Raw genomic sequence first — 26,464 nt, forward strand, 5'->3', positions numbered from 1 at the left:
AGTTTCTTCTCATTTCTATATTACATCCGGGTTGCGAGTGAACCGCTGAAGCAGGTTGCCATATTTGGAACGCCGGATTTACAACAGTCATGTTCCTCATCTTACTTGTATCTCGGAATTTAAGGATCCGGATCCAAACCTGAGCCCGAAACGGATGGATGGATTCATTCGGTCCGTGCCGTGGTGGGCTGGTTTGCTTCCGTTGGGATTTTTTTTTTTGGGTGTTTCCCCATATGGACCCATGTAACCCGGCCCTTTCCGCCATTCATTATTTCGCATCCCCAAAATTCAAATCACCTGCCAGCTCCTGTCACGTTTCTTCGTTTGGTTCGATTTCGGCTTTCTCCCCTTCCTTGCTCTCTCCCTCCCCCCCCACCAACCAATATTCAATCTTCACGGTCACGTTGCAGTCACGTTCTCGTTGCAGAACGCACGGCCACGGCCAGCTCCGCTCACCAGCTCATGCCGCCTGCACCTCGCCTCGCCTCACTGACGGAGTAAGTACTTGCGGCAGCACGAGAGTGAAGACAAGTGAGTGCGGTGCACTCTTTCTTTCCCTTTCTCCATTACCTTTTTTTTTTTTTTGTTTTTTCTCTCGCTGACGATCGATCTCTGCCGTTCCCCAGGGCTGGGCTGTAGCCATCCCCTCCCCCGCTCCCCGAACGCGCTGTATCTCCCTCGCCCACAACATCCCATCCTCGCGGTTTCGGACGAAGCTGATGGCGTTGGATTCGCTCGTGGGCCGTGCCGTCCCATTTGGAGGAGCGGTTGGGAGAACATGCAAATCGCGCGCACGGCCCCTTTCTGACGCTTCGCCGCCGCCGTCGTCGTCGATCCCATTCTGCTCGACTCGAGCCCCGCTCTCGAATGGATGGTTTTTGAGTCATACGGTGAGATGTTACTAGCCGTGCCCGGATTTTTTTTTTTGCTCATTTTTCGTGAGCGTCTTTGTCGACCTCCAGTCCAGTAGAAAGCGATGACAAAAATTCGGTGAAATTTCCCGCTGGGTTACCCTGCTCGAACGCTTTCAGATACCATCGGTCCCGTCCCCAACGGATGGTTTTTGAGCCAGGTACGCGCCGTGAGATTTCCTAGCCATTCCCGGATTTTTCTCACTGATTTTTCGCGAATGTCTTTGTCCACCATGGGAGCAAACCGACGATGGAAATCGACGAAATTATCTATTGGAATCCCCTACTGGAGTGCTTTCGGATGCCATCAGTCACGTCCCCAACAGATGGTTTTTGAGCCAGGTACGCGCCGTGAGATTTCCTAGCCATGCCCGGATTTTCTCGCTGAATTTCCGCGAATGTCTTTGTCCACCATTGAGGAAGGAAAACCGACGATAAAAATCGACGAAAATATTCATTGGAATCCCCTACTCGAGGGCTTTCGGACGCCACCGGTCACGTCCCCAACGGATGAGTTTTGAGAGAGGTATGGGCCGTGAGATTCCCTGGCCGTGCCCGAATTCTCTCGCTGATATTTCGCGAATGTCTTTGTCGGCCCCGGGAGAAAACGATACAAAAATCAGCAAAAATATCCCCTGGGTTTTCCTACTCGAGCGCTTTCGGACACTGTCGGTCCCGTCTCCAACGGATGGTTTTCAGAGGATGTATGGGCCGTGAGGTTTTCTAGCCATGCACAGATCTCTTCGCTGATCTCTCGCAAATGGTATGTGTGATCTGACTGGGAAGAGCAATATAATCATTGTGAAATGACACTTAGGTACATTCAGTGGTGTAATTTTCCACTCTTACGACTCTTGATGGTGCCGTCTCTTTTCCCTTCCACTCCAATCTTTTCAAGTGCAGTACCGAAATTGTCGCTCATCTTCAGTCCATAGTGTTTCAGGAACTCCGCCTCACCCATTCTGTACAGTGGGGAAGTGTTAGTGTTAGTGGATATTTAGTCACCAAAAGGAGAAGAGAAGGAAGAGACTACAGACTCGTCATATTTCTGGCCAACACGACGGCGCTTGCCATATGTCACTCCATGTGTGCTCGAGTGCTTGCCAGTGTACCATTCCCGCTTCCAGTTCTTCAGTGGCACTCGGAGCTCATTCTCATCCCCATGCAGCCATTGTTTAATGGCATCCTTAAGTGTGCGGACTGGGGGAATGGTGGTGTGCTCAGCACCCGGAGCGGGTCGGCCATCATCATCGTGGTGCTCCTGGGGCCGACTGGAGCCTGATGGAGGGTGGGATAGAGACTGGGCAAGTGGAGAGGAAGCGACGGGGCCGAGGGGGGGAAGGGGGGGAGCAGCACTGGGTAAGGTTGGCTGTGGCCACATTGACTGAGTGGGTCCTCCTGGCTGAACTGTTAGGGACGTATGATCCATTACTGAGCAGACATACCAGTAACATGGTGGTGGAAGGCAACAGGGTGAGGAGGAATAAGATAGCCTATCGTGTGCCTGAGTTGATCCAGTGAGACTTGGAATGAAGCAAATCTGTCATCAATGCTTCGGAGCCCATGCCTGAAGTGGTGCATGTGTTCCTCATACCGGCCCATGCGTTCCTCAAAGCGGCCCATGTATTCACCCAGGTGGCCAAACTGAGAGCGGGCTTCTTCTGCAGTCATTGCTTTGAGTTGCGACATCGCTCCATTTTGAGACTCTAAGTTGTCAATGTGAACCGGGGCAAGTGAGTCGCCATAGTTTGTTTCTGTGGTGATCAGCATATCCATAGCATATTTGAGGAGTGTAGATGGCTGGAATATTGTGAGAGCCTTGGGAATGTGGATGAGATAACGGTGTAGACTCACATTTTCTCCAGGTGCCCACCCACCCCACCACTGGCACTGATGAAGTGGCCACCTTCTGAAAACCGGTGCAAGAGCAAACCAGTACTGAAGACCACCACGCCTGAAGCAGTGTGATGTCAGTCTGTCAGTTTCCAGTTGCGCTTGCCTTCCATAATAGGCAAGAAGATCATTAACGGTGGTGGTTGAGAGCGTTGTATTCCAGTGAATGTCATGAGAACGGTGGGAGCAGGAGGGAAAGAGGGGATAGTGAGGCTTCAAGGGTTTTCCACTGCAATATCGCAGAGAAAGAAACTGAGTCCAGTGCCTCACATGGCAATATGCATCAAGCTCCGGAGTCACATTGGGTCCGTCATGCTGGGAAAATGTGTCCATGCCATAGAGGGGATAGATATTATACCGTGTCCCTATAAACTCGGACTCAGACCAGCAATAGACTGATGGCCACTGGATTTAGTTTACCTTGGCAGCCAGACTCATCACTATGGTTCTGTTTTTGCCAGCCCTTGCGGTTAACCAGGGTGACGCGCAGGTGTGGAAGGTTGTGACTGACTTCCTTGTGTCCCCAATCAAGATGCTGAATAAGGATTGAAGTGAGCTCTTCATTCCTATGTTGAAAGTTGAAATATGAATAAAGGGTTGGTACAGCAGAGATGTAGGTACCTTGTCCATAGAGTCCAGCCCAAAGATGTTAGTGTACACAACATGAGGTGGGAGCGGATGTTGTCACGTTGTTTAAGGGTGAAGGACTCGCTGGGAATACTAGGGTCAAGAGCCTTGCTAATCAGGTCTGGAGGACATTGAGTAGCAGTGACAGCCTGAATAGCCTTAATGTCGCTAATCTGGATTGCCCTTGCATGATTCCGGATAGTTCCCTCAGATGCGCGCAAATTCTTCACAGATTTGACAAGGTCAATGATCAGACTGGATTCACATGGGTTTCCCTGGCACTTTTCAGGATAAGGGTGCGGATGCCAAGTGCCCTCAAATCCTCTAGAGGGGAATCAGAAATGATCACTTCACTTCGTAAATTTTATGTCGCTACTCACAGTTTCCTGAAGTGCCACTTGAATGCGGAGCGGAGTATGTCTACAGTTGAGACAGACTTGTTCTGATCAGTAGCGCGGAATGTGATGTATGCAGCCAGTAGTTTGGCAGTAATTTCCACAGGTTTGTCGAAAGCAAGGAGAGCATCCTTGTGTTGAAAGAGATATGCCTCCGGATTTGGATCCTCAGGGGATGACAACAGTGGGTTACTGTACTTGAGGCAATTCTCTTCCAACCACTTCTTGGCATTGGTTATTGCTGAGCTATAGTTCCGTTGCGTGGAAGTGGACTGGAGGTGTGTATCTATCAATTCCAGCGCAGAAGTGGGGCCTGACCCCAGCTCAGAGTGCAGAGCCAGCTTCTTCCGCACATTTGAAGTTGCATGCTTCAGCAGATGACATCCCTTCTTAACTTTGGGCATAGTGGGTGAAAGTACTAGGATGGATGGGCAGTTATGAGCCAGCATCGGCACCGAGTTTCACGTGTCACATCAAAGCACAGGCTGATAGTGAGGGACACAGCACCCAGGGATTGCATCCCTTAATCCTTTCATACCATTGGGGCAGCCGGAGTCCAACAAGGATTTCACTATCCATCAAAGATGCATCAATTGCCTGAAGTGGGTTGACGTTGACAGGTTGGCGATAGGGTGGGCATCCTTGAACGAGTCGCACACACCACACACAGTTATGTTACTATCTACATGAAGACTATGGAATGGCCTGACAACGGAGCAGGGGGAAATGGGATTTGAGGACCAGATATTTCATCCTTGTATCCGAACGGATCAGATACACCTGAGTCAATAATGAATCCAAGAGATGACATGCTCATTACAGATTCTCCACGACTGGGGCACAGTCCGTCACCAAGAATCTAGCCTCCCACTTGGACTCCATGAAGTTGCAGGAGAATTGCGACCCCAACCACCTATTCTGGCCATGGAGCGAACTGAGTGCATCGGTTGCACAGCAAGAGATCCACCACGGTTTTGCTCGGGTCCCTTAAGAAGGAATTGTGCAGTCCCAGTGGGGGACAAAGCTGGTGAGCGGAGCTGCCATGGCCGTGCCTGTGATTTGCATGTTCCCCCAACCACTCTTCCAAATGGGATGGGACGGCGTTTGAAAGCCCACGAGCGAATCCAATGCCATCAGCTTCATCTGAAATGGCGAGGGAGATACAGCATGTCCGGGATGGCTACAGTCCTGGGGAACGGCAGAGATCAATTGTCAGCAAGAGAAAAGACAAAAAAGAAAGAGATGGAGAAAGAGCGCGCCACACTCACTGTACTCTCATGCAGCACCGCTAGGCTGGGCTGCCGCAAGTACTCCATCAGCGAAGCAAGACGAGGCGCAGGTGGCATGAGCTGAGTCGGGGGAAAGATATGGGGTGGTCGGACTGAGTATGGACGCGGATGAGATCGAAGCCGGTTGAGACGACCCTTGCAAGACGCTCGATGTCTGTGTACCAGCAACAGTGGCTAATATGGGGGGTTAACGAAAGGGTGGATTAACATGCGAGTGCCCAAATAGCACTTACTGCCTCGGCCTTGCTTCTCTTTGTCTTTGCTGTCCTTTCCTAAGCCTATAGTCCACTTCTTTTTCTCGCGCTCCTTTTCGGAATCAATGCTGGCACGGGGTTTTGTCTCCCTATCAGTGCCTTTGTGCCGTTCGTGCAGTCACCTTGATAGAGTCGAGAGCGACACGAGGAGGTGACGAGGGATAGGGCAGGAGAGGGTGAAGAATGGATGTGTCCAGTTTAGCACCGAAATAGGGAATGGGTGGTGAGAGGGAAGGATCGGTGAGATCTGGCGAGCGAGCTTGCGGGAGAATGTGAGGGTCGTCATGTTGCTCTACAGTCCATCTGTCCGCCTGCGGAATATCCAAAATGGACACATACAGTAGCACTTACGATGTTGGAGGGGTCCGGCATCACGTCGAAACCGAGTTCATCATTAGATGGGGTTGAGTCCATGAATACATGAGATGTCGCTTGAAGGCAGTCGCTGAGGCACACCATTCGCACATGGGGATGATGAGTCGAGGAGGAAGTGGAGGTGGAGGTGGAACAGTGGCTGCGTAACCAAAGGGATTACGTCTGCTGGGCTTGATGATCCGGCCGAGACTGGACATTGAAGGGATACTTGCTAGTGAGCCGCTGTGGGAATGGCCCGACGATGGAATGGTGTATGCCAAACTGTCCGGATAGCCGGCAGAGTGAGTCTGGGTGCGAACCTCCGTGGGCGACTCTGATGCGGAGCCAGGGGGGAGTGTCTGGAGCGATGGTTGTCAATACAATGGAACCATGGTTCGGAAAGAGAAGCAAAGCCAGCGCATCGAAGAAGAGGGAAAATCGTAGAAAATGAAGTGACTTATGTGAGATCCAGAATTAATGTTAACAGCAGAGTGATATGGCGAATCATGTGTGCTCAAATGATGAGAAGCATAAGAATTAGAACGATGTATTCCAGGGTGTGCGCCGCCGGTAGTTCCACTGGTCCCATTCACACCGTTCCCACCGGCACCAGTTCCAGAATGACTCAAAGGAGAAGGGTAGCTCGAGGAAGGGTTACCAGCTTCTCTATGGCCCTCACTTCCGCTTGAATGGGGATGTGAATGCGAATGCGGTTGGGGAGGTTGAGGGTAATCTGTTGGTGAAAACAATACCACAGGCCCCTCCGTCTGCCCGCCATAGATGCCATACCCATTCATTCCCTTCCCATTGCTCATAGGGACACCATATCCGCCTACGGCAACTCCAACACCGACACCAGCGGTAGTGGTGGCACCAACACCATGAGAGAAGACATTGCACCATATGTTGCTCCATGTCCCGGATACGGATCACCCCCAGCCCTTTCAGAAACCAGATGAAGTGTTATACTCCCCCCATTTCCAGCGCCTCCAGTTCCATACGAACCACCCAACCCCGTAGCACCATCAGGACTAGCGGGAGGGGTAGGGGTATAAATCTCCCTATCCCTCTTCGTCGTTGCTCGAATCACACTCCCATTGGCACCCCGATTCATCAAGTTGGCATCATTGTTCATCATAGGTTGCTAATGCGGCATTAGCGACTGACATTGCTGCAACATTAGCGTTCGCAGCCGCAGCCGCAGCAGCATTGGCATTAGCAACCGCCATTTGAGCTCGTTTGTTGTGGGAAGTTCGTCGGGATCGAGGAGAAAGATGAATGCGGAAACTGTTTTAGAGGAAAGGGTATCACTCCATTTAATATCCAGGTGGTGTGTACGTGGTTATGGGGGCCGGACCGATAGTCGAATGGGCGTGGGTGAAAGGTAAATGAAGAGGGAAAAGGGAAAGAAGTATTTCGTACGAGAATGATCGATGAACAGATTGATGCGGAGACAAACGCGTTTGGCGCGGAATAGGGATGTCAGGATGAGAGTGAGTTTTTTTGGTTTGATGGAGAGTGGCATGCGTGGGTAAACGGAAGCAAGACCAGGCCGCAGATATGTAGGTCGATGGATCGTCAGGGAAGAGAAGTAGTCATAGTCACGAGATTGGTCGTTGAGATCTAGTGGGATAAAGAAAAACACATTGGTCAGAAACGCCCCAGTACAAGCGCACACACACAAGTGGAAAGGTCGTACTCACTGTTGCTGCAAGTTATTTTGCCTTGAACATCTTGTTTCACAACCTGGGAAAGGGCATTTGTGATTCCTTTCGCCCATGTGGACGCGGGTGTGACGGGCAAGATGTCCACTGGTGGTAAACGCCTTGGAGCACGTCGTGCAAACATGATTACGCTTCGTCTCGGTCGCAGTGGCACGACCAGTTCCTCCATTTGGTAAAGCGTGTGGTTGTGGTGGTTGTGGAACAAGGGAAGTTTGGTTTGTGGTTGGGGTGGCAGGGGAGAGGAGTTGCTGATGTTGAATGGATGATTGTGCAGGCGCAGAGGCAGTGTATGTCCTGCGGCAGCTGCTGCAGAAGACGTCGTGGTTGGAGTGCCCATCGCTGAGTGAACAAGGGTGATTTAAGGGATACTTGATGGTGATGAGGGGCGCCAGATGTAGGTGTAGCCGAAGGAGTACCATTAGCGGTCGTCGGGGCCAGACCCAAATGAACGACAGCAGCATTATTAACGTCATCGTTGAGCAGAGAAACTACCCTTCCATCTTCCGACAAACATGGGCTCGGCGGTGGATGAAGACTTTGTATTCATCGTGTTTAAACCTTCTGCCACTGCACCAGTAACGACAGCGGAGGAGGCCTGCTCTGAAAATAGAATTGCGATTTCTCAGAATCCGTCGATTTTCTGCCCTTCGCCTTTCGCTCCCTGGGATTGGAGTCATCAACGTTCAGAGAGAAGTCGGTAGCTTGAGAGATGCTTCGCGAATGACCGTTATCAGTGGTCGTGTAGCTGAAGGGATTGCGTCTGCAGGCTTGATGATTCGGCCGAGACTGGACATTGAAGGGATGCTTGCTAGTGAGTCGCTGTGGGAATGACCTAACGACGGAGCAGGGGGCAATGGGATTTGAGGACCAGCTATTTCATCCCAGTATCCGAACGGATCAGATACACCTGAATCGATAATGGATCCAAGAGATGAAATGCTCATTACGGATTCTCCACGACTGTGGCCGCTATGGGATGAGGCACAGTATGTGACTGAGAATCTAGCCTCCCGCTTGGACTCCGTATCAGATTCCAATGAGATACAGCGCTCCCTTTATTTTGGGAGGATGAGGGGTGGACGAGGGAAAGGTTTAATGTCACCAAGGCGCACATTGAAGCATCCAAATCTTCGAGAAGCTCAATTTCGCGAGCACTTAAGTTACTCGTCTCAGTGTTTGTGCGAGAGTGAAGTCCCTAAAAATGCATTACAGATGAAATGTTTGACGCATGGTTGAATGAAAATACCTTCATTGGGGGAACGGCGATGTTTAACGGCGTTGTTGGCTTGCCAAACTGGAAGCCTCCATTCAGCTCCCCAGTTCGATTCTGCATCGAAAATTATGCATCAAATACCATCCCAAACCAAAACGCATGTCTAAACAAGGACTCACGAGGTTGGCCTTAGGTTCCACGGGGAGCTCCCAGTCCAGTGAGACAGGGGAAATTGCGCGCGACTCTGACGCAGAGCCAGAATCAGAAAGGAATACTTGCGGTGTCTTGAAAGCCTCTTCCAACTGCTCTACGAAGCTGAGTCGCACACCACCTTGATTCAGACGGTTAAGTTCACCGGTGAAGTCGAAGCTCTTCTTGCCAGTGTCGTCCTCACGCATATGAGGGCCTGGTAATGAACCAGGAGAGGAGTTCGAGTCCGATGTTGTAACTGGTAGAGACAAGTGATCGGACAAAGGCGACTCAGGGGGCTGAGGGATAGAAAGCGTATCATCCAATGATCGGGTAGAACAGCTGCTTGAGAGGATGACTTGCAACTCATCAGGTATGTCCGAATCTGGGTCGGCAGGTGCCTCATCCTCGGAAGACGAGAATGGCTCCTGTGTTTGCTCAGTGTCATCCGCTTCACCGGCGGGTCCCATTGTGCCGCCGAAACCGAGTTGGCGACGTATTCCTGGCCTTGTAATGGGTCGAAGTTGCTGGTGCAGCGATTCTGCCGATGATTGTTCCCGAGGTTGCTGAGGGATTGTTTCGTGCCATTCATGTGGTCACCTTGATAGAGTCAAGAGCGACACAAGGAGGCGACGAGGGATAGGGCGGGAGAGGGTGAAGAATGGATGTATCCAGTTTAGCACCGAAATGGCACTACAGCGATCATGAGATAGGAAATGAATGGCGAGAGGGAACGATCGGTGAGATCTGGCGAGCGAGCTTGCGGGAGAATGTGAGGGTCGTCGTGTTGCTCTGCAATCCGTCCGTCCGTCTGCGAAATATCCAAAACGGACACATGCAGTAGCACTTACAGCGGAGCGGCCAATTGGGGGGGGGGGGTCCGGTATCACGTCGAAATCAAGCAAGCTTCGGCATTTCATCCCTAGATGAGGTTGAGTCCATGAATAAAAGCCAAAATGAGGCGTTGCTCGAGAAGGCAGTCGCTGAGGCCCACATTCTCGCACATGGGGATGACGAGTCGAGGAGGAAGTGGAGGTGGAGGTAGAACAGTGGCCGCGTGGCCAAAGGGATTACGTCTGCTGGGCTTGATGATTCGGCCGAGACTGGACATTGAAGAGATACCTGCTAGGGAGTCGCTGCGGGAATGGCCCGACGATGGAATGGTATGCCGAACTGTCCGGATAGCCGGCAGAGTGAGTCTGTGTGCGAACCTCCAAGGATGAGTGGGCAGGTGGCACTCGAACGGTAAGGCGATTTTGGGAGGATGAGGGGTAATCGTGTTCGTATCTTTGTCGCGGCTAGGACGCGCAGTTTTCCGAGTCACACGTCTGGGCCCACCCCGTCGCCTCCAGGGTAAGAGGTATGTGAGTTGATGCTACAGGCGTGGCGGTCGTGAGCTGAATCGATGGAATGATTCGAGAGAGTTGTTGCCGGAGTAGGCAACGCAACGACGGCAACGTGCCTCAATGCCGGGTGGCTCAGCTGCAAATGCATAATGTCAGAATAATAAGTCTCGCCACCACAAGTGGATATCTCACCATTTTTCTGGTCACACGGCAGCTGGTTGCTGGGGTGAGCAACGCGATGGCGGCAGTGTGCCTCAGCACTGGGAGCCTCAGCTGTAAATATCAAGTGCACGTTGATGTCAGAATAATAAACATCACGATCCTAAGCGAGTATCTTACCATTTTTCTGAACCAATAGCAGCGCCATTGCTGGGTCACGCAGCCTGATGACCGCAGCATGCCCCAGCTGTAAAGTACCAAAACGGTGATAATGTCAGAATAACAAACAACACTAATTCTAGGTGCCATATCTCACCGTTTGTCTCGGACCCATAGCTGGATGGTTGCTGGGGCACGGGCACGCAATGCGGCGACCAACAGCCAGGTGGATGGCAGATGCGGCAATGTCCGCTACTCGTCTCCCCCTTTTCCTTTTTTCAGAAATAATCCACCATTGATTTGTACCCTTAAATTTTCCTTAAATCGGCCTTAAACTGGGACTTGTAATTCACTTATTGAATACTTGTAAATACTTATCACCTTAAATCGAGGATGTTGGGCATAGCAAACCCTTATCGAACGATTTTGCATGAAGATATCACCACCCTGTACAGTACTGCAAAATATCAAGCCGCCAAAAAATGAGGTGAATTTTTTATGTCCCAAATACGTGTAGCCAATCTAGTGAATCCACGTTTGTACACTGTCCACAAACTAAAATTTGACGCGCTTGGCGCTCACATTCACATAGGCAGAATCTGCCAACCCAGTTTACCATCCCCCAACTAAAAGCCACCGGGTCGAAAGCCAGAGCAGTTTCCACAATCGACATCCCACAGCCGGCACGCGGATAAATATCCAAGGGTTCACTGAATAATCATTACAATAATATGATTCATATTTCCTGACACAAAGTAATATTGATATTTCTTCCATTTCTTCTCGACAGCCAAATTACAACGCGATTTCCCTTCTCGAAATATTCGGTTCAAAATTCATGTTATTATTTTCAATTCAAATCGTGTTGTACAATGAAAAAAAAAAAAAAACACATCCCAGTCGGCAGAGGCGCCAGCAAAGGTGACAGGGCTGATATGACGGGCAAAAAGAAGGCTGCCGTCATCAGACAGCAGCGCCAGAAAGTGGGAAAGGGAGGCGTGAAATGGAACGAGGGTGGTACGGTGTTCCAAATTCCCGAAGCACCCGTGTTGTTTGGGTACCGACTGTCAGTGCCTTCCATCGTCCATGACTATACTACCCACCGATGCACTGGCATCAAGCGTGATGCGGGGAATCGTCCACGAAGCGCAAATCCGCCCTCAAGGCAGACCACTTTTTTTCTCTCTCTCCTGGCGATCTTATTTTCCTGCCCCCTGCCTTCCTTCTCTCCAAGTAGACCGAACGGACCGAGCGGCGAGAGAGATTGGCCGCGACGGTTCGTGAGAACGACGCTCTCGTGGCGCTTCCCAGCCCAGCCTAGCAGTCGCAGCTAGCCCAGCCTGGCATGCACGCGGTTAAGCGCCGATTGCTGGTCAGTGTCCCTCCATCATCCATGAGACAGTGCGCACTTACCGGCCACCGTCAGTAACAGTGACATCGACGAACGGCACATGCCACCCCCAGCTGCCAACGTCAATATTTGTTCTCCCTTTTTTTTTTTCTCAACCGAACTGAATGGTGTGAATGGGAAAACCCGCTCGGAGCCGATGTTCGAGTTCCAGCTGGACGCTCGTGATTTAGGACGGTTTAACATTCAACGGATAAATCGGTCAAAACAACAGTACTTGTGGAGCGGTCAGAAAACAGAATTACAACATAACAATATAACAATAAATTCGGACAACTCCGCTTCAATAACACCTTGTTTTCGGGCAACGAGCGAGGGCGGAACCAAAATAAGTCACGTGAGAATCAAGCCGAAAACGAAGTCTCACATTTCGGCGCTTATGTTTCCATATATGTGGCAGGAAGCCACGTGACTCCACCAAGCGCCGCCTCCTGGTCAACCGTCATGGCGATTCCACCCCCACAGGCGCCTGAATTTGTGCACTATATAGCGAGATTGCTTGACCCATCAATTAGTGAGCAGCATTTTGGGCCTTAATTTCTCTATTTTGGGGCGAAAATCAATACAACTGACTTCTTGAAGGTCAAGAGGTCAAGAGGAGCATCGCAACTGAACTAAGGGATTTCCATGACTTTCACCGGGACCCAGCGGACGTGACGCGATTTATTTCCATCGCGCTTCCTATGCTTATCAAATTCTTGAGGGACGGACACCCCTCGTTCAAGAAGAACTCACTTGAACATGTGAGTCAGCCGTATACTTACACTCGTTCTCAAAAATCGAATGCTTTGTTCTCAATTATGGCTGACGATTTATTGCTCCTGAACTAGCAAACTCGAATTATTGTCCTTACGACCATTCAAAGATTCCCGCATAGCGAGAATATGAAGCAGCATGTGGTGGACATTCAGAACTTGATGGTTCACCTGTTACGAAATGATAATGAAGATCTTGGCGTTATCTGTGTGAAGATAGTGATCGATATTAACAGGACGTATAGGGCGTTGTTGGAGGGTCACATTCAGCCATTTATTAGCTGGATTATTGACCTTTATGAAGGGATGCCCGCTGTTGTTGGAAGCACATTTAGGGAAGGTGGAGGGGAAGGGAGGGGATTGGGGATTGGTGGGTCGTTTGGTTCGACTTCGGCTGCGGGTGGACCGGATGTGAGTTCTCATTTCGTTTCCCCTCTGGGTTTCTCATGTTGACCAAGAGTCCCTTGGGTGTGCACTTGACCCCTTCTTTCTGTGGTTGTAATATTTTTTAGGCCGATGACCAACTTATCCTTCCGGTTTCGCTGAGCTTTAAAGTGTTGGTTGAATGCCCAATTGCTACGGTCCTCTTTAGCGACCCTGAACAACCAAATGCCAAATATAGTCTTCAGCTTGTACCGGCTAGCATCAAGGTCCGTTAGTTGTCCTTGTCTCTACCTTCGCGCTCGATATTTATTGTTAATGGCGTCTATTACAGTTCTTGCAATTGGAAGTGGCGCAGCAGAAGCGTGCTCATGAGGAGAGCGCAAAAGAGAATAACATGTGGATAGGTGTAGCACCGGGGATCAAGAACCGTGCTGCATACACAGATTTCATCACTGCGCAAATCAAGGTTTGAAGTGCAGATGTATCTACCTATGAGATTCCTATCTAATTTATCATATAGGTCATGTCGTACATCGCATATGTCTTCAGACATCCCCACGAACAGTTTGGTCAATATGCCCAAGTCATCCCCACTGTAGCTGTCAGATTATTGCAGGATTGCCCGGCCGAGGCATCTGCGATCCGCAAAGTGGGCTCTATTTTACCGTGCCAGTCTGCTCTATAGGTCATTTGGTACATAGGATCTCATCATTGCCATCCGTCACATGTTGACTGAAGAAATACGAACCCTGTTCCTCGCCAAGCTTGATAGTCTTATGGACGAGCGGATCTTAATTGGGCCGGGAGTCGCAAGTCGAGAGGGATTGAGGTGCGTATGTCCACGGAAACTTCCCACCCACCTTGCTCAGTTATTTCCTGGAATTGTCAGGCCACTTGCGTATACTACACTAGCGGACCTGATACATCATGTTCGAGCCGAGCTGTCCGTTGAGCAGCTTTCGCGAGTCTTCCATGCATACTCATGCATCCTCCATGATGCATCAATCCCTTGTGGGACACAAACGATGAGCATGAAGTTCCTTATCAACCTCGTCGAGTTCGTCGTCGCCAAATGCAGCCGACCAGGAGCTGCTCGAATCCTTATGGATTTCCTCGAGACTGCAGTGGAAAAGTTAGAAGCCCTCCATCGCGTGTACGAGGATCAAATCCTCATGTACGATGCGCAAAAATCAACGGACCTCCCGGTTCCTTTACTGAGTTTTGTGGCCGTCGAACGATCAAAGCCAACGGATGCCTTATCTTATGTCCTAGAGCCTCAAGACGCCGTTATCAAAGGTATGGGATCCCTTACAGCGAACGGCAATACCTCAATCCCTGATTTGTGTTGCAGACTCGCGGCTACTTTTTTGGACGCTCCAGCATGGCTTCAAGAGCATTCTTCGCAGTTTGCGCGAAGTAGAAGCCTCGCCGCCTGACTCTGAACTGATGGGAAAGCTCATGGAGGCTGGGGTTAAATGTCTTGCTCTGTATGAGCGATGGCCGGTCGGACAGATGGAAAAGGATTTCCTAGAAAGATTTGGCGAGGTATTCCTGGAAATGGCACCACCCGTGGTTCAGGAGGTCTGGACCTTGAAATTCCCTTTTTACATGGAACGACTTCTCGAGCACCCGAACATCCTTCAACTCCCCCAGATGCTTCTGGCCAATGAGGCAATGTCAAGACCTCTTCTGTCTATAATGCTGCGCTACCTCGTTGGGCAACTTGATACTCTAGGAGAGCAGGATACGAAACACGCGGCTGCGACGCTGAGAATGTTTAAAATGTGCTTCATGGCGGCCACATTGTATCCAGAGCAGAACGAAATGGTGCTCTTGCCGCACATTCCTCGGCTCATAGTGGATTCTTTCCCACTTGCTGCAAAATCTCCCGAGCCGACACATTATTACCTGCTCCTCCGAGCACTTTTCCGGGCTATCGGTGGCCATAAATTTGATAACCTGTACAAAGAAGTGTTGCCGCTGCTTCAGGAGATGTTGGAAAACTTGAACAGGTTGCTCCTCGCTTCTGTCAACAACGCAAACATCCGAGACCTGATCTCTGAGCTTTGCCTTACCGTCCCTGTCAAGCTCACCTTCCTATTGCCGTACTTACACCACCTTATGAAACCCCTCGTCTTCGCTCTACGAGCCGGACCTGAGCTGGTAGCACAGGGACTCAGAACGCTGGAACTCTGCATTGACAACCTGACACCAGAGTTTCTTGATCCTACCCTCAACCCAGTTTTACCGAACCTCATGGGTGCGCTCCATAACCTGCTCAAGCCACTTCCAGTGAACCACATGTCCGCACACGTTACGATTCGAATCCTTGGTAAGCTGGGTGGTCGGAACCGTCGGTTACATTACGAGCCACCTCGGCTCGAGTATCGGACCCAGGACGATGAAACGAGTCTCCTTATGTCATTTGACTCCCGAAGCGAGCGCGTTGACATCTCAGCGTTATGTGGACTCGCTGCAAAGTCCATTCGGCATTCAAATGCGGTATACCGTGCACATGCTTATGAACTTTTGAAAACTTCTTTAGCTGTAGTCTTGGGCAAGGTGAAGCCATCCCCACAACTCCTTCCTTTTCACTTACCATCCGATTCAATTAGGGTAACGATGGGGGTCAACGCGACAGTGTTTTCTCCGTCATACTTGGCGGCCTTTTTGATGCAATTCATGTACCTGAGCTGATGCCACACGCACATGAATATGTGCGCGACATGACCTGTCATATCTTTATCACAGAGCTCGGCAAAATGTCGCCCTCATCATTCGGTTCTCGCCGAACTATGTTCGCTCCCGTCATCAGTGTCCAGGTGGAGGCGATAACGCGCTGTCTTACCGTCTCTGATCCCAAGGATATGGAGAAAGCCAGAGATTGCGTTTCTGCTATCATCGAGGATTTGTTGCGCGTGGCCAAGGAAGCCGCGCTTCAAGAGGGTCAGGGGAAGGATGTAAACGCCATTATTCACCTCCTAGCTTCGCGATTCGTTGGTCTTTGCTTCGAAGAAGCCATAGAATGCAAAATGGCTGGCTTTAACGGTATCGTCATCATGATCAGGACACCACAACTTGAAGTCGGAAGGGTCGAGGAGCGCGAAATCGACTTCATCAGGGCTCTTCTGGGCATTATTAAGGACACGCCTCCAGATACATCAAGAAGTATATCTGACATTACCTCAACAATTCTTGATATCCTGCGCCTCTGTCATGGGCCGCGCGATGACGAACACAAGCTAGGCGTCGACGATTTAAACGTGGCAAAGCAGCAAACATTCCTCTTTGTTGTTAGTGTCATGGTCTCGGAGCTTTCCAGTGCAAATACAACGGTTCGAAGGACTGCTCAACAGTCACTTGAGCTCCTTGCTGAGCTAACAGGAAAAACGACTTACGACCTTGTGAGACCAGGCCGCGATCGCCTTTTAGGTCCTATTTTCAATCGGCCACTTCGAGCTTTACCCTTGCTCAACCAGATCGGTCACGTAGACGCAGTCACTTATACCTTGAACATGCGACCCCCCTTGCCTGAGGTGACAGAGGAATTGTGGCGTATGTTGAATGAGACGCTTGCGGTCGCGGACGCTGATGACAACAGCCTCAATTCTCAAAATCGCACCGGACAGATGCAGAACCTTGCTATAATTACTAATCTTCGTGTTGCCTGTATAAAGCTTCTGAGTGCGGCTATCCCAGCAACCGACTTTTTCCAGGGACAGAATACCATGCGGGCAAGGTGAACTAACTAGCTTTTCTGGCCTTCTAGTATATGAATCTTACTCTACATTTTCAGGGTAATCACCGTATATTTCAAGTCGCTGTATCTCGTCTCAAACAAGGTCAAGGACGCAGCTTCAGACGGATTGCAGACTGTCCTCAATCATCAAAGCCGGCTGCCAAAGGAGCTTTTGCATGGCGGCCTGCGGCCCATATTGTTGAATTTGGCGGACCCGAAAAAGCTTATACTCGCAAACTTGGAGGGACTTGCCAGGTTGCTTGGCCTTCTTACCAACCATTTCAAACCCGAGATCGGCGCAAAGCTGATAGAACACTACAAGACAATCGCGGACCCAAAGATGCTGAACGACGCTGCCCGCAACCCATTGGCTGACAACGATGAAATTGGGAAATTAGTCAGACTTGCCGATATCTTTCACCGTCTACCTTTCCCCGCGGGTGTTGTATTCTTGAAGGACATCGCAGAGTGCATCGTTCAGTCAGAAACGGCTTTGCTCAGTGCATCCCCAACTCCATTCACCCAGCCCTTATCCGCCTTCGTTGACAAATACCCCGTAGAGTCTGTGGAATACTTTTTCAGTACAATGGCCAATGACCGCCATGTGCGCTCGTTCCGTAACGTCCTCATTTCCAACTCCGCACCAGCGTTCCTTGCACAGTTGCGAGAAAGAACTCCATTTCTGATATCTCATTGCCTCCGTGATGCAGATCTTCTGCTTCCTGGCTTACTTGTTTGCCTGGATCTTGCACGTCTCGACATCGAATGGTTTTGCAACAAGGAGGATCTCATTCCGAGCCTATTGGAAGTTTGGAATTCCGAGCTAACTGCGGATCAAAACAGTCAGCCACGCACCAAACCCGTTTCAACGCTCTTAGCGATCTTCCAATTATGCCTGGAACATAGGCTAAATCTGAGCATACTCTTTAGCCTTATCGCAGTCTATACTCACCGAATCGCGCTTGAGCTCTCTGCGCTTGCCCGTTTTCTTCACATCAACGTGGTGCTGAATGCCGTCATGGAAACGAAGCGTGAGATATTCATTCGCTTTTTAGACTGGTTTGAGAAGTCCTCTGCGCGCTACGACTACATCACTTTCTTCCTCCGCGTCATCATCAGCCCCATGCTTGTTGTTTCCTATCAAAAGCCAAACGAACAGGAGTCTTTTATTACGGAGGAGATGGTCAAGGCTCTGCACGTAAAGGTTTGGAAGCCTATGTTGGACATGGCCTATTCAAATCACTCTCTTAACGACGCCTGCATCATCGAATTACTGCATGTTTCAAGCCTTCTTATTCAGCACTGTCCTGATCTCTTGAATGAGGCGCGTGGCGATATCCAGAAATTCGCCTGGGCATTTGTAACTTCCGAAGACGCGATCGTCAAGCAAACCGCTAATTTGCTCACCGCCCGCGCCATTAAGGCTTACCCGGGTTCACCCTCTTTGGCGAGAAAGGTATGGGTGGGCTTGCTCAAACCACAAATGCAGAACGAGGGTCGGAACCTCATTCGTCAGGCCGTTGACACGCTTGCCCCCGCTCTGCCTACCAGAGCGTCCGAACCGTCTAAAGAAGGTTCCAATATTCCCCTATGGGCAATGAGTACAAGAATCGTCTTACAGGAAGAAGGGAACAGTCTCAGCTCCATGGTCAGCATATATCGCATCATAATGCGTCATTCAGAATTATTCTACCCCTATAGAGAACAATTTGTCGCCCCAATGATTAACTCGTTGCCTAAGCTGGGCTTAGGACCGGGGGGAGGCATGGAGACGCGCCTGATGACTTTGGAAGTTGTAGACCACATCCTGCGTTGGGAACGCCAGCGTGTGAAGTTCTCAGACGTCTCAGAGGCTAACGACAACAATGGGGATGTCCACATGGCGTCCCCATCCGATTCTTGGACTATACCACTGCAATTACGCGAATCATGCGTTGCATTTCTTGTTAGATTGGTCATGAGCGTAGGGGCCGATGCATCTGGAAAGCCTCAGATTGTACTTAGGGCGCTTCGAACTCTTCGTGAACTTCTAGCAGTCCCTGGGTGGTCAGATGCAACAATTAAACCTGCATTCTTTGAGAGGACTCTGGTCCAAGTAAGTTGATTGGCTGCCTTTTTGGGAGCGACAGAGGCTGATGGCACGACCACTAGAGCGAGACGACGCCTGAAGCTCTGCCACATACAACGAATGCTCTACGGTTACTCGCTGTTTCTATTGATGACAAACCCGAAGAGTGGATACTGGCGAATCTGAAGAATTCACGCACTTGGCTCGAGAAGCCTCTGAGTAGATCCGAAGCTGCGATTCATGAGATTGCTATTCCTATAATGGATAAAATCATCACCTCGATGTCCATCACCCCTGATGACCCCCCTCCGGATGTACAAGAGTTCCTCTCGTTTATTAGCTCTCTGATCAGCGAGGGTTGGAAGAACCCCGTTCCGCAGCCCACTTGCCACTAGTGTTAAACGTCCTCCTTTTCCTCGTGCGAAAAATCCCATCCGCTTTGAAAGACTTCGCAACCAGCCTTATGAAGCTGTTCACGAAGGCTTGCCGGGAGCATACCAATCCTTCACCAGATAAAAAGCCCATCGATGTCACGAGTCGCCTCATCAAAAATATGCTGGAAATTTCGCGTATCCAAGCACCCGTCTCCTCGGAAGCTCGCAAGTCTCTTATCGCATCCATCATTCTCTTAGTCGATAAATCCACCGACATCAGCATTTGTCGCCTCATTCTGAACATTTGCAGGGAATGGGTTTTCGATCGCCAAGACCCCATACCAACGATGAGGGAGAAAGCAACCATCCTTCAGAAGATGGCTGCCTTTGAGCACAAACGGGACGAGGCGCTTTTCGTTGATTACCTCAACTTGATCTACGACATTTATAAAGAACCCAGCCTCCATCGAACGGATCTCACCACCAAACTGGAGCCTGCATTCTTAATTGGACTGCGCTACAAAGACCCGGCTTTGCGTTCGAAGTTTGCTGTTCTCTTCGATGAATCGCTGCCTCGGTCGCTTAGTCAGCGTATGCAGTATGCTCTAGGGTCGCAAAGTTGGGAGTATCTCGCAGACCACTATTGGATCCCTCAGGCTCTAGATCTGCTCCTTGGAGCGGTAAATGAGAATGAAGTGATTCTTGGCTCGATCCATGACATTGATATGGATGACAACGACAATCCTTCATTTGGAGCTCGCGTTACTACTATCGGGGACTTTGTTCGTCCTGCCCGGCAGCTTCTACCACTTGATCCTGAAACAGCACACCTCACTTGGGTTTCCGTATTTGGCGCTATATGGCGATTGATGTCAAGAAAAGAACAAGCCGATGTCGCTCGCTCATTAACTATACTCCTCGGGAAGGAATACCACTTGCGGCAGGCCCGTGCTCCTCGTAATGTGGTACAGTCGTTGCTTGCAGGTGCTGCCGCCTGTCGACCTCCATTAGCACTCCCACCCTTTGTCGTGAAATACCTTGGGAAGACTTTCAACGCGTGGCACATCGCTCTAGAAATCCTTCAGTCATCGCTTAATCATATTCGGGAAGACGAAGCTGTACGCGATGCTACACTGGATGCTCTGGCGGAGCTCTATGCAGAGTTGTCGGAAGATGACATGTTCTATGGACTTTGGCGCCGCCGTGCGTTATATCCAGAAACAAACATCGCCGTTTCATTCGAACAGAATGGGCTCTGGGCAGATGCACAGTCAATGTACGAATCTGCCCAGACACGTGCCCGACAAGGCAGCGCTCCATTCAGCGAGTCCGAGTACTGTCTATGGGAAGATCATTGGATACTTTCCGCTCAGAAATTGCAGCAATGGGAAACGCTGAAGGAGCTCGCGACCGCTGAAGGGAATCACGACCTTGTCCTCGAGTGTGCCTGGCGTCTTTCTGATTGGACGGCGAACTCTGGCGACCGCGACGCTATTGACAGGGCCATGCACGCAGTTCAAGACGTTCATACTCCTCGACGCAGAGTATTTGAGACATATGCACACCTCATCCGATCCAACCCCTCACATTCCCCCAATGACCGTAACGAGTTTGTTAGAATGGTGGAGGAAAGCATGCAGATAGCCCTACGCAAGTGGGTTTCGCTTCCTTCAATAATTTCGATGGTCCACGTTCCATTGCTACAGCATTTCCAGCAACTTGTGGAACTGCAAGAGGCAGCCCAGATATTCCATGCACTGACCTCTACGACCGCCTCGAATCTGGAAAAGAGATCGGCAGACCTTAAAATGATCCTTCAGGCATGGAGAGAACGTCTCCCTAACCTCTACGATGACATCAGTGTATGGAGTGATCTGGTCGCATGGAGACAACACGTTTTTTCCCGCATCAATCACCACTTTCTTCCTTTGATTCCCCAGCCTCCCCCGAATCAAGGGGTGTCAGGAAATTCGGGCACAGCCGGGTACAGAGGCTTCCACGAGACAGCTTGGATCATTAATCGCTTTGCGCACGTCGCGCGTAAGCATGGTCTACTCGAAGTTTGTCACAATAGCCTCGGGAAAATTTACACACTCCCCAACATTGAAATCTCCGAAGCCTTCCTCAAGCTTCGTGAGCAAGCTCGGTGCCATTATCAAGTGTCTAACGAGTTACAAGCGGGCCTAGAAGTTATCAATAACACAAATCTAGTATACTTCACTCCACCACAGAAAGCAGAGTTCTTCACACTGAAGGGCATGTTCATCGCCAAATTGGGCCACAACGAAGAGGCTAACGCAGCTTTCGGACAAGCGGTTCAGATGGACCTCAATATGCCAAAAGCCTGGGCGGAGTGGGGCAAGTATAACGATCGTATGTTCAAGGAACAACCTGGGGAGCTGGCGTTGGCCGGAAACGCGGTTAGCTGCTACTTACAAGCTGCTGGCCTGTATAAGAACTCGAAAACCCGTCCTCTTCTTATTCGAATTCTTTGGTTCCTTAGCGTCGATGAAATCCCTGGTGGACCGATCTCCAAAGCCTTCGAGAGCTTCAAGGGTGACATGGCATTGTGGTACTGGATCACTCTGATACCTCAACTCCTCCTTTCTCTATCCCACCGAGAGGCTAGACACGCCAGGCGTCTACTTATGGAGTTGGCAAAAACATACCCTCAGGTTGGTCCGCGATGTGTTCCTGGCCTCTAAAGGTTTTCTGATGTGCATGTTGTTGTTGAAGGCTCTTTTCTTCCAACTGCGCACAGTGCGCGAGGATTATGCACAAATGAAGAAGCAAGTTACCAATGCTTCGGCGCTTGCAGCAGCAGCGGTGGCTAGAGCTGAGAGTGCCAATACAGCAGTGGCAGCCAATCCGGCCTCCATGGGCAAACCATCAGAGCCGTCTGAAACGCTTGCCAGCGACACCCAGAAGACTACACCAGGAGAGTCTCCGGCGGAGCTGAAGCGAAACGGAGAGGACGTTAAGCCGGTCGCCAACCAGAGCTTACCTGGCAGCGCTCCTGAAAACGCACCTGTGAAGGTTGGCTCACGGCATCCATGGGAGTATGTCGACGAGATTAGTGCAATCCTGAAGACGGCCTATCCATTACTTGCGCCAACCTTGGAACAAATGGTTGATCAATTAGGGCATCGGTTCAAACCAACCCAAGAAGAGGAGATTTATCGATTTATCAGTGCGTTGTTGAGTGAAGGTGTCTACGTAAGTAATTGTCCTTTTGCCTGGCCGGTGTCCCGCTCAAGAACATGTCCAGCAATCCGTCCAACGTAACGGTACGCCAGGGGATGATGGATCTGTTCCAGATGTCTGCGTAACAAACATAGTCCGGCTTGCCGCTAGTCTTCCCCCGGCAACAAAGGTATGTCAGATTCCCTTTCCGCTAGCTTGCCGCTAATTCCAGGCCTAGCAATCTTTTGAGGAGGACCTGGTTAAGAGCAAGCCTACAATGAAAGAATACGTTGAGCGCTTACAAATATGGCGCGATCGCTATGAATCCCACCTTGAAGCCCGCCCGCGGATCCAACCTCTCAATGTCATCAGTCACTGGCTCGTTGAGTTCCAGCATCTGAAGTATGACGATGTTGAAATTCCCGGCCAATACCTCGAGGTGAGCTTCAAGACCGTCTATTTCCTTACTCCAACACACCCTTGTATCATTAGCATAAAGATTCGTCTTCCGACTTCATCAAGATAGCACGATTTTCCCCAACATTTGAGCTTTGCCGTGGAAACTCTTTTTGCTTTAGGCGAATCACCTTCATTGGCCACGATGGCTCCAGACATCCGTTTGCAGTGCAATTGCCCTCTGCGCGTGTCTGCCGGCGGGAGGAACGTTTCATGCAGCTATTCAGAATTTTCAATTCGTATGTCATGCCCTGAGTTTTGATGGACATTACTCTCATGGGCCGCGTTCTCCAGGGTGTTAGCTCGGAGGAAGGAAAGTCGTAAAAGGATTCTAACATTCCACATCCCGATTGCAGTGCCCATGACGCCCTCGCTAAGACTGCTTGAGAATGATTCCTCTTATGTCACGCTGCAGGACATTTACGACCAGCACTGCCAAACAGTCGGTATATCGCGAGAGGAACCGATCATAACTTCAAGCCTCAAGATCAAATCCTTCATTGACCCCCACAAACCGGCAAGTTAAGTCGCCTTCTTCGAGAAGATACATACTAAGGTTCCTGCCCAGTTCACGCCAGCTGAGTTGACAAACCTCAAAATGGAATTGATGGACGAACTCGTCAACAAGATGGTTCCGCGGACCATCCTATCAAATGTATGTTCTCGTTCCGATCACTTCGTTGCTCTAACTGTTGTGTAGTACATGAGCAGAATTATGGCGGGTCCCATGGAGCGATGGATGATGCGAAAGCAGTTCACACTCCAAGTTGCAGCAGTTTCATTTATGTCATACGTCATGAGTGGTGGCAATCGTGTCCCTTCCCGCCTACATGTTTCAAGAAAGTCAGGCCTAATTTATAGCTCGGAATTGTTGCCAAGTACGTGATGGCCTCCTCTCAGTTTCGACAGGCCGTGACATATCTTCCAGGCGTAGCTCATAATACGCCGGTGCTGCAATCTTCCGAAGCAGTTCCTTTCCGATTTACCCCAAACATGCAGCATTTTGTTACCCCTAACGGTATAGAGGGCTTGATGACCTCGGGCATCATGGCCATTGGAAGATGCCTTACTGAGCCTGAGGTAAGCTTCATTCATTCGACAAGTAAACAACTGACAAATTCGTCATACAGTACGATCTAGAACAACAACTCAGCTTGTTCTTGCGAGATGAAGTGCTCACGTGGTATAGCCATCACGGAAAGCAACCATCCGCAGACATCGTGTTCAGAACCCATGTTAGTCAAAACGTGGATGTTGTCGTCAAACGAGCGGAAGTTCTTGCTTGCAAATATGAGCGGGAAAATGTAAGTTCGAGCAATTGGCTGTCACTGAACGAACCTGAAGGCCTCCGACAGACGCACCCCAATTCTTCCATACCCGCATCCAAAGCTGTATCCGATCTTATTTCAATTTCTACAAACCCTCAAAACCTCGCACGAATGCCCGAACAATGGTATCCGTGTTACTAATCAATCTCATAATGCGCCACATAGTGTACATGTATCTTCATCCACGATTGTATTAACACCGCAGCGACTTATGCAGTTCCACTGTAAGCCTTGGAAGCTTGATGGCCCTCGAACAATTCTTCGGTAGTCTTCAAAGTCTGAGTGGTAGACATTGAGAACGATCGAATAACTAGACCGCAATAAAATAATTCTCACCTCTTTTGCTTTTGCGAAAAATTGAGAATCCGGGGCATTGTACATGATGGCATTGCACAACATAAGAAACACTGCACGCTTGTACTCGTTGATGTCGGTTATTTCCATCTTCTTGATGTGCTGTTTGATAGTCTTAAGATCAATGGGGTACAGAACCATTTGATCGTAGTCCGAAGCCTGGGTCTTGTTGACAGGTTCGGCAAATATCTCCCCGTTCTTCTGGTCATTTATTTGCCCATGAAGCATAGTTATACTTCTCTCGAAGCGTTTTTTCTGTCCGTCACTTAATGTTGCATGGTTTGGCATGCGCCGAACAGCTAATCCACCTGGTAATGGAGAGCCAGAGGCCATGAAAGCTGAGAAATATCCGAACCGTGAATTCGAAAGTACCGAAATAGACGTATCACTCACGCAAACTCGCGTTAGGAGTTGGAGAGAGTGAACGTCTGGTCCTTTTACTCCCTCGGGCATCGATAAAGACATTTGCTTTCCTCTTGGCTGTATTGGTCGCGTGGCATCAATTACGTGTCAGAATATCAGAAAAGACGAACCTCCACGTGGGCTACCTGAACTCTTTGGAGTACCGGTGAAATCACTAATTTCGCCAGCTGGGGTGGCCGGATGTTTGGCATATTCACTAGTCTCTGGCGGCTCTGGGGACTGGAGAGGAAGGATGGCTTCATCATATCGTGAGCCTCAGAAAAACATGGTAGAGACTGTTCGGAACCTTGGGCAATTGACGTGGATACCAAAGGTTTGTTGAGATAGGCGGCCTGGTGTGTAACCGAGGACGAGGAAAGGTCACTGGCAGCCCGCTCTTCAGTTTGTTCCTCTGCGACCAGGCATTGAGTTCGGCAGAAAGCTGTACCGGTCCACGAACCTGGCGTTGGAGTCGCTGGAGCCTCTAGGGTGGCTGACTTCGTTTCCGAGTCTTCACTGGTGGAGCTTTGGGCACTGTCATCCAGCAACGGGAGGTTAATGGTGGTTTCCGTCCTGGCCACTTCATCAATCGTATCACCCGTTGCGTTAGGAAAACCCGACTCGGCAACAGGGATGCGAGTAAGCGCCTGAGTTGCACCTGCATGTAAGGCTGGGGTCTCGATGTCCATGTTATCTAGTCCATTAGCATCTCCTATCTCCTACTCACATGTGTGAACGCAGCAGCTGAGTATCCAATGCGATTTCGTAAACAAAAACGCACACCTCGTCACTGGCCAATTCGTCATTAGCCCCTTGTAAAAGTTGTTGGTCCTCTTCAGCTATCAAGTGATCCCATTCTCCCCTCTCAATTTGTTGAATTTCTTCTGTTATCCTGCTAATACTCCGTTAGCGTTGGGCTAGCAATATGTTACGAAAGATAGTCACTTAAATTCCCGGCTATTCTGCTCAAGAAATCCAACTAGCTCCATAACGCGGGCATTATAGAACTTTCTGGCGAGCTTCAGATTCATAGGATCTGCGCGTTGCCGTCGTTCGGTGTATACTCTGATAAGTTGGCTACTTACCTTTGGGTTTTTCAGAATCTGTAGGAGGTTCCTCTCTTCAAGGAGAATGAGTAGACAACGAAATATAATCAATCGAGGCCTGCCATACATCTCGGGGACAAGTTCAGACATAAGGCTGAGGTATATCTCTTGACACTTCTTTGCATCATAAACTCCTTTCGGTCGCGTCCATAAGGGATGTTTGACGAGGGAGTGAGACACTCTCGGCCAGTCCTTTGTGCCGACCTAACAGTGCAATTGTCGACCCTGGGAGACTGGTTGAAGATTCTCAGGCTCACTTCATATATGAGTTGAGCAAAGAGCAGCTTCTCGCGGACAGACAAATCTTCTTGCGAGACCCTTGGCCCAAGCATCCCCATCATTACAGAACTAACCTCAGGGCGCTCTAAGTATGGAAGAATGAGGCCGGCTGAAT

The 26,464-nt window shown here is 50.0% G+C and overlaps 5 protein-coding genes across 5 annotated transcripts; 1 reads left to right on the top strand and 4 right to left on the bottom strand.

Moving 5' to 3' along the window:
* Positions 1-460: 460 nt before the first annotated feature.
* EI90DRAFT_3286613 (uncharacterized protein) lies at positions 461-4,323 on the bottom strand (the record flags this gene model as incomplete). The annotated part of the gene is made up of 12 exons (XM_039067017.1): positions 3,812-4,323; positions 3,426-3,755; positions 3,225-3,370; positions 3,075-3,169; positions 2,766-2,849; positions 2,357-2,729; positions 1,949-2,318; positions 1,761-1,873; positions 1,561-1,685; positions 1,227-1,313; positions 957-1,091; positions 461-862 (listed from the first exon to the last, which is right to left on the bottom strand). The coding sequence occupies exons 1-12, from the start codon at positions 4,273-4,275 to the stop codon at positions 461-463; spliced, it is 2,724 nt and encodes a 907-aa protein (XP_038920974.1). The 5' UTR covers positions 4,276-4,323.
* A 3,099-nt stretch (positions 4,324-7,422) lies between these two features.
* Positions 7,423-7,581, bottom strand: EI90DRAFT_2828897 (uncharacterized protein; the record flags this gene model as incomplete). The annotated part of the gene is made up of 1 exon (XM_039053602.1): positions 7,423-7,581. A coding segment is annotated over one exon (159 nt), but the record flags the coding sequence as incomplete, so codon positions are not given.
* A 549-nt stretch (positions 7,582-8,130) lies between these two features.
* Positions 8,131-9,319, bottom strand: EI90DRAFT_3118188 (uncharacterized protein; the record flags this gene model as incomplete). The annotated part of the gene is made up of 4 exons (XM_039063071.1): positions 8,131-8,500; positions 8,560-8,642; positions 8,694-8,774; positions 8,840-9,319. 4 exons carry the CDS (start codon positions 9,317-9,319, stop codon positions 8,131-8,133), a joined length of 1,014 nt encoding a protein of 337 aa, XP_038920976.1.
* Positions 9,320-12,320: 3,001 nt separating this feature from the next.
* EI90DRAFT_3286616 (FAT-domain-containing protein) lies at positions 12,321-24,486 on the top strand. The gene is made up of 23 exons (XM_039067018.1): positions 12,321-12,435; positions 12,504-12,664; positions 12,752-13,087; positions 13,189-13,326; positions 13,392-13,526; positions 13,581-13,709; positions 13,762-13,889; positions 13,950-14,356; positions 14,412-15,622; positions 15,676-16,799; positions 16,857-18,894; positions 18,951-19,181; positions 19,208-21,916; positions 21,978-22,457; positions 22,510-22,614; positions 22,663-22,863; positions 22,917-23,119; positions 23,175-23,397; positions 23,449-23,535; positions 23,581-23,758; positions 23,815-23,960; positions 24,011-24,184; positions 24,236-24,486. The coding sequence occupies exons 1-23, from the start codon at positions 12,366-12,368 to the stop codon at positions 24,347-24,349; spliced, it is 10,728 nt and encodes a 3,575-aa protein (XP_038920977.1). The 5' UTR covers positions 12,321-12,365; the 3' UTR covers positions 24,350-24,486.
* On the bottom strand, positions 24,418-26,411 carry EI90DRAFT_3118190 (uncharacterized protein; the record flags this gene model as incomplete). Its single annotated transcript, XM_039063072.1, has 11 exons — positions 24,418-24,486; positions 24,545-24,900; positions 24,956-25,042; positions 25,096-25,221; positions 25,272-25,376; positions 25,425-25,683; positions 25,748-25,856; positions 25,910-26,000; positions 26,050-26,084; positions 26,138-26,274; positions 26,328-26,411. The coding sequence occupies 11 exons, from the start codon at positions 26,409-26,411 to the stop codon at positions 24,418-24,420; spliced, it is 1,458 nt and encodes a 485-aa protein (XP_038920978.1).
* Between the last annotated feature and the right edge of the window lie 53 nt (positions 26,412-26,464).

The sequence above is a fragment of the Cantharellus anzutake genome, assembly GCF_015039405.1.
Source record: "Cantharellus anzutake strain C23 chromosome Unknown EI90scaffold_7, whole genome shotgun sequence".
In the NCBI taxonomy this organism is placed as follows: Eukaryota; Fungi; Basidiomycota; class Agaricomycetes; order Cantharellales; family Hydnaceae; genus Cantharellus; species Cantharellus anzutake.

Excerpts from the sequence above, each read along its gene's own strand:
- EI90DRAFT_3286616 (XM_039067018.1), top strand. The coding sequence starts at position 12,366 with ATGGCGATTCCACCCCCACAGGCGCCTGAATTTGTGCACTATATAGCG. Across the intron at positions 13,710-13,761 it reads AGGCATCTGCGATCCGCAAA|GATCTCATCATTGCCATCCG; the intron begins GTGGGCTCTATT and ends TTTGGTACATAG. Across the intron at positions 23,120-23,174 it reads CTATTCAGAATTTTCAATTC|GGTGTTAGCTCGGAGGAAGG; the intron begins GTATGTCATGCC and ends CGCGTTCTCCAG.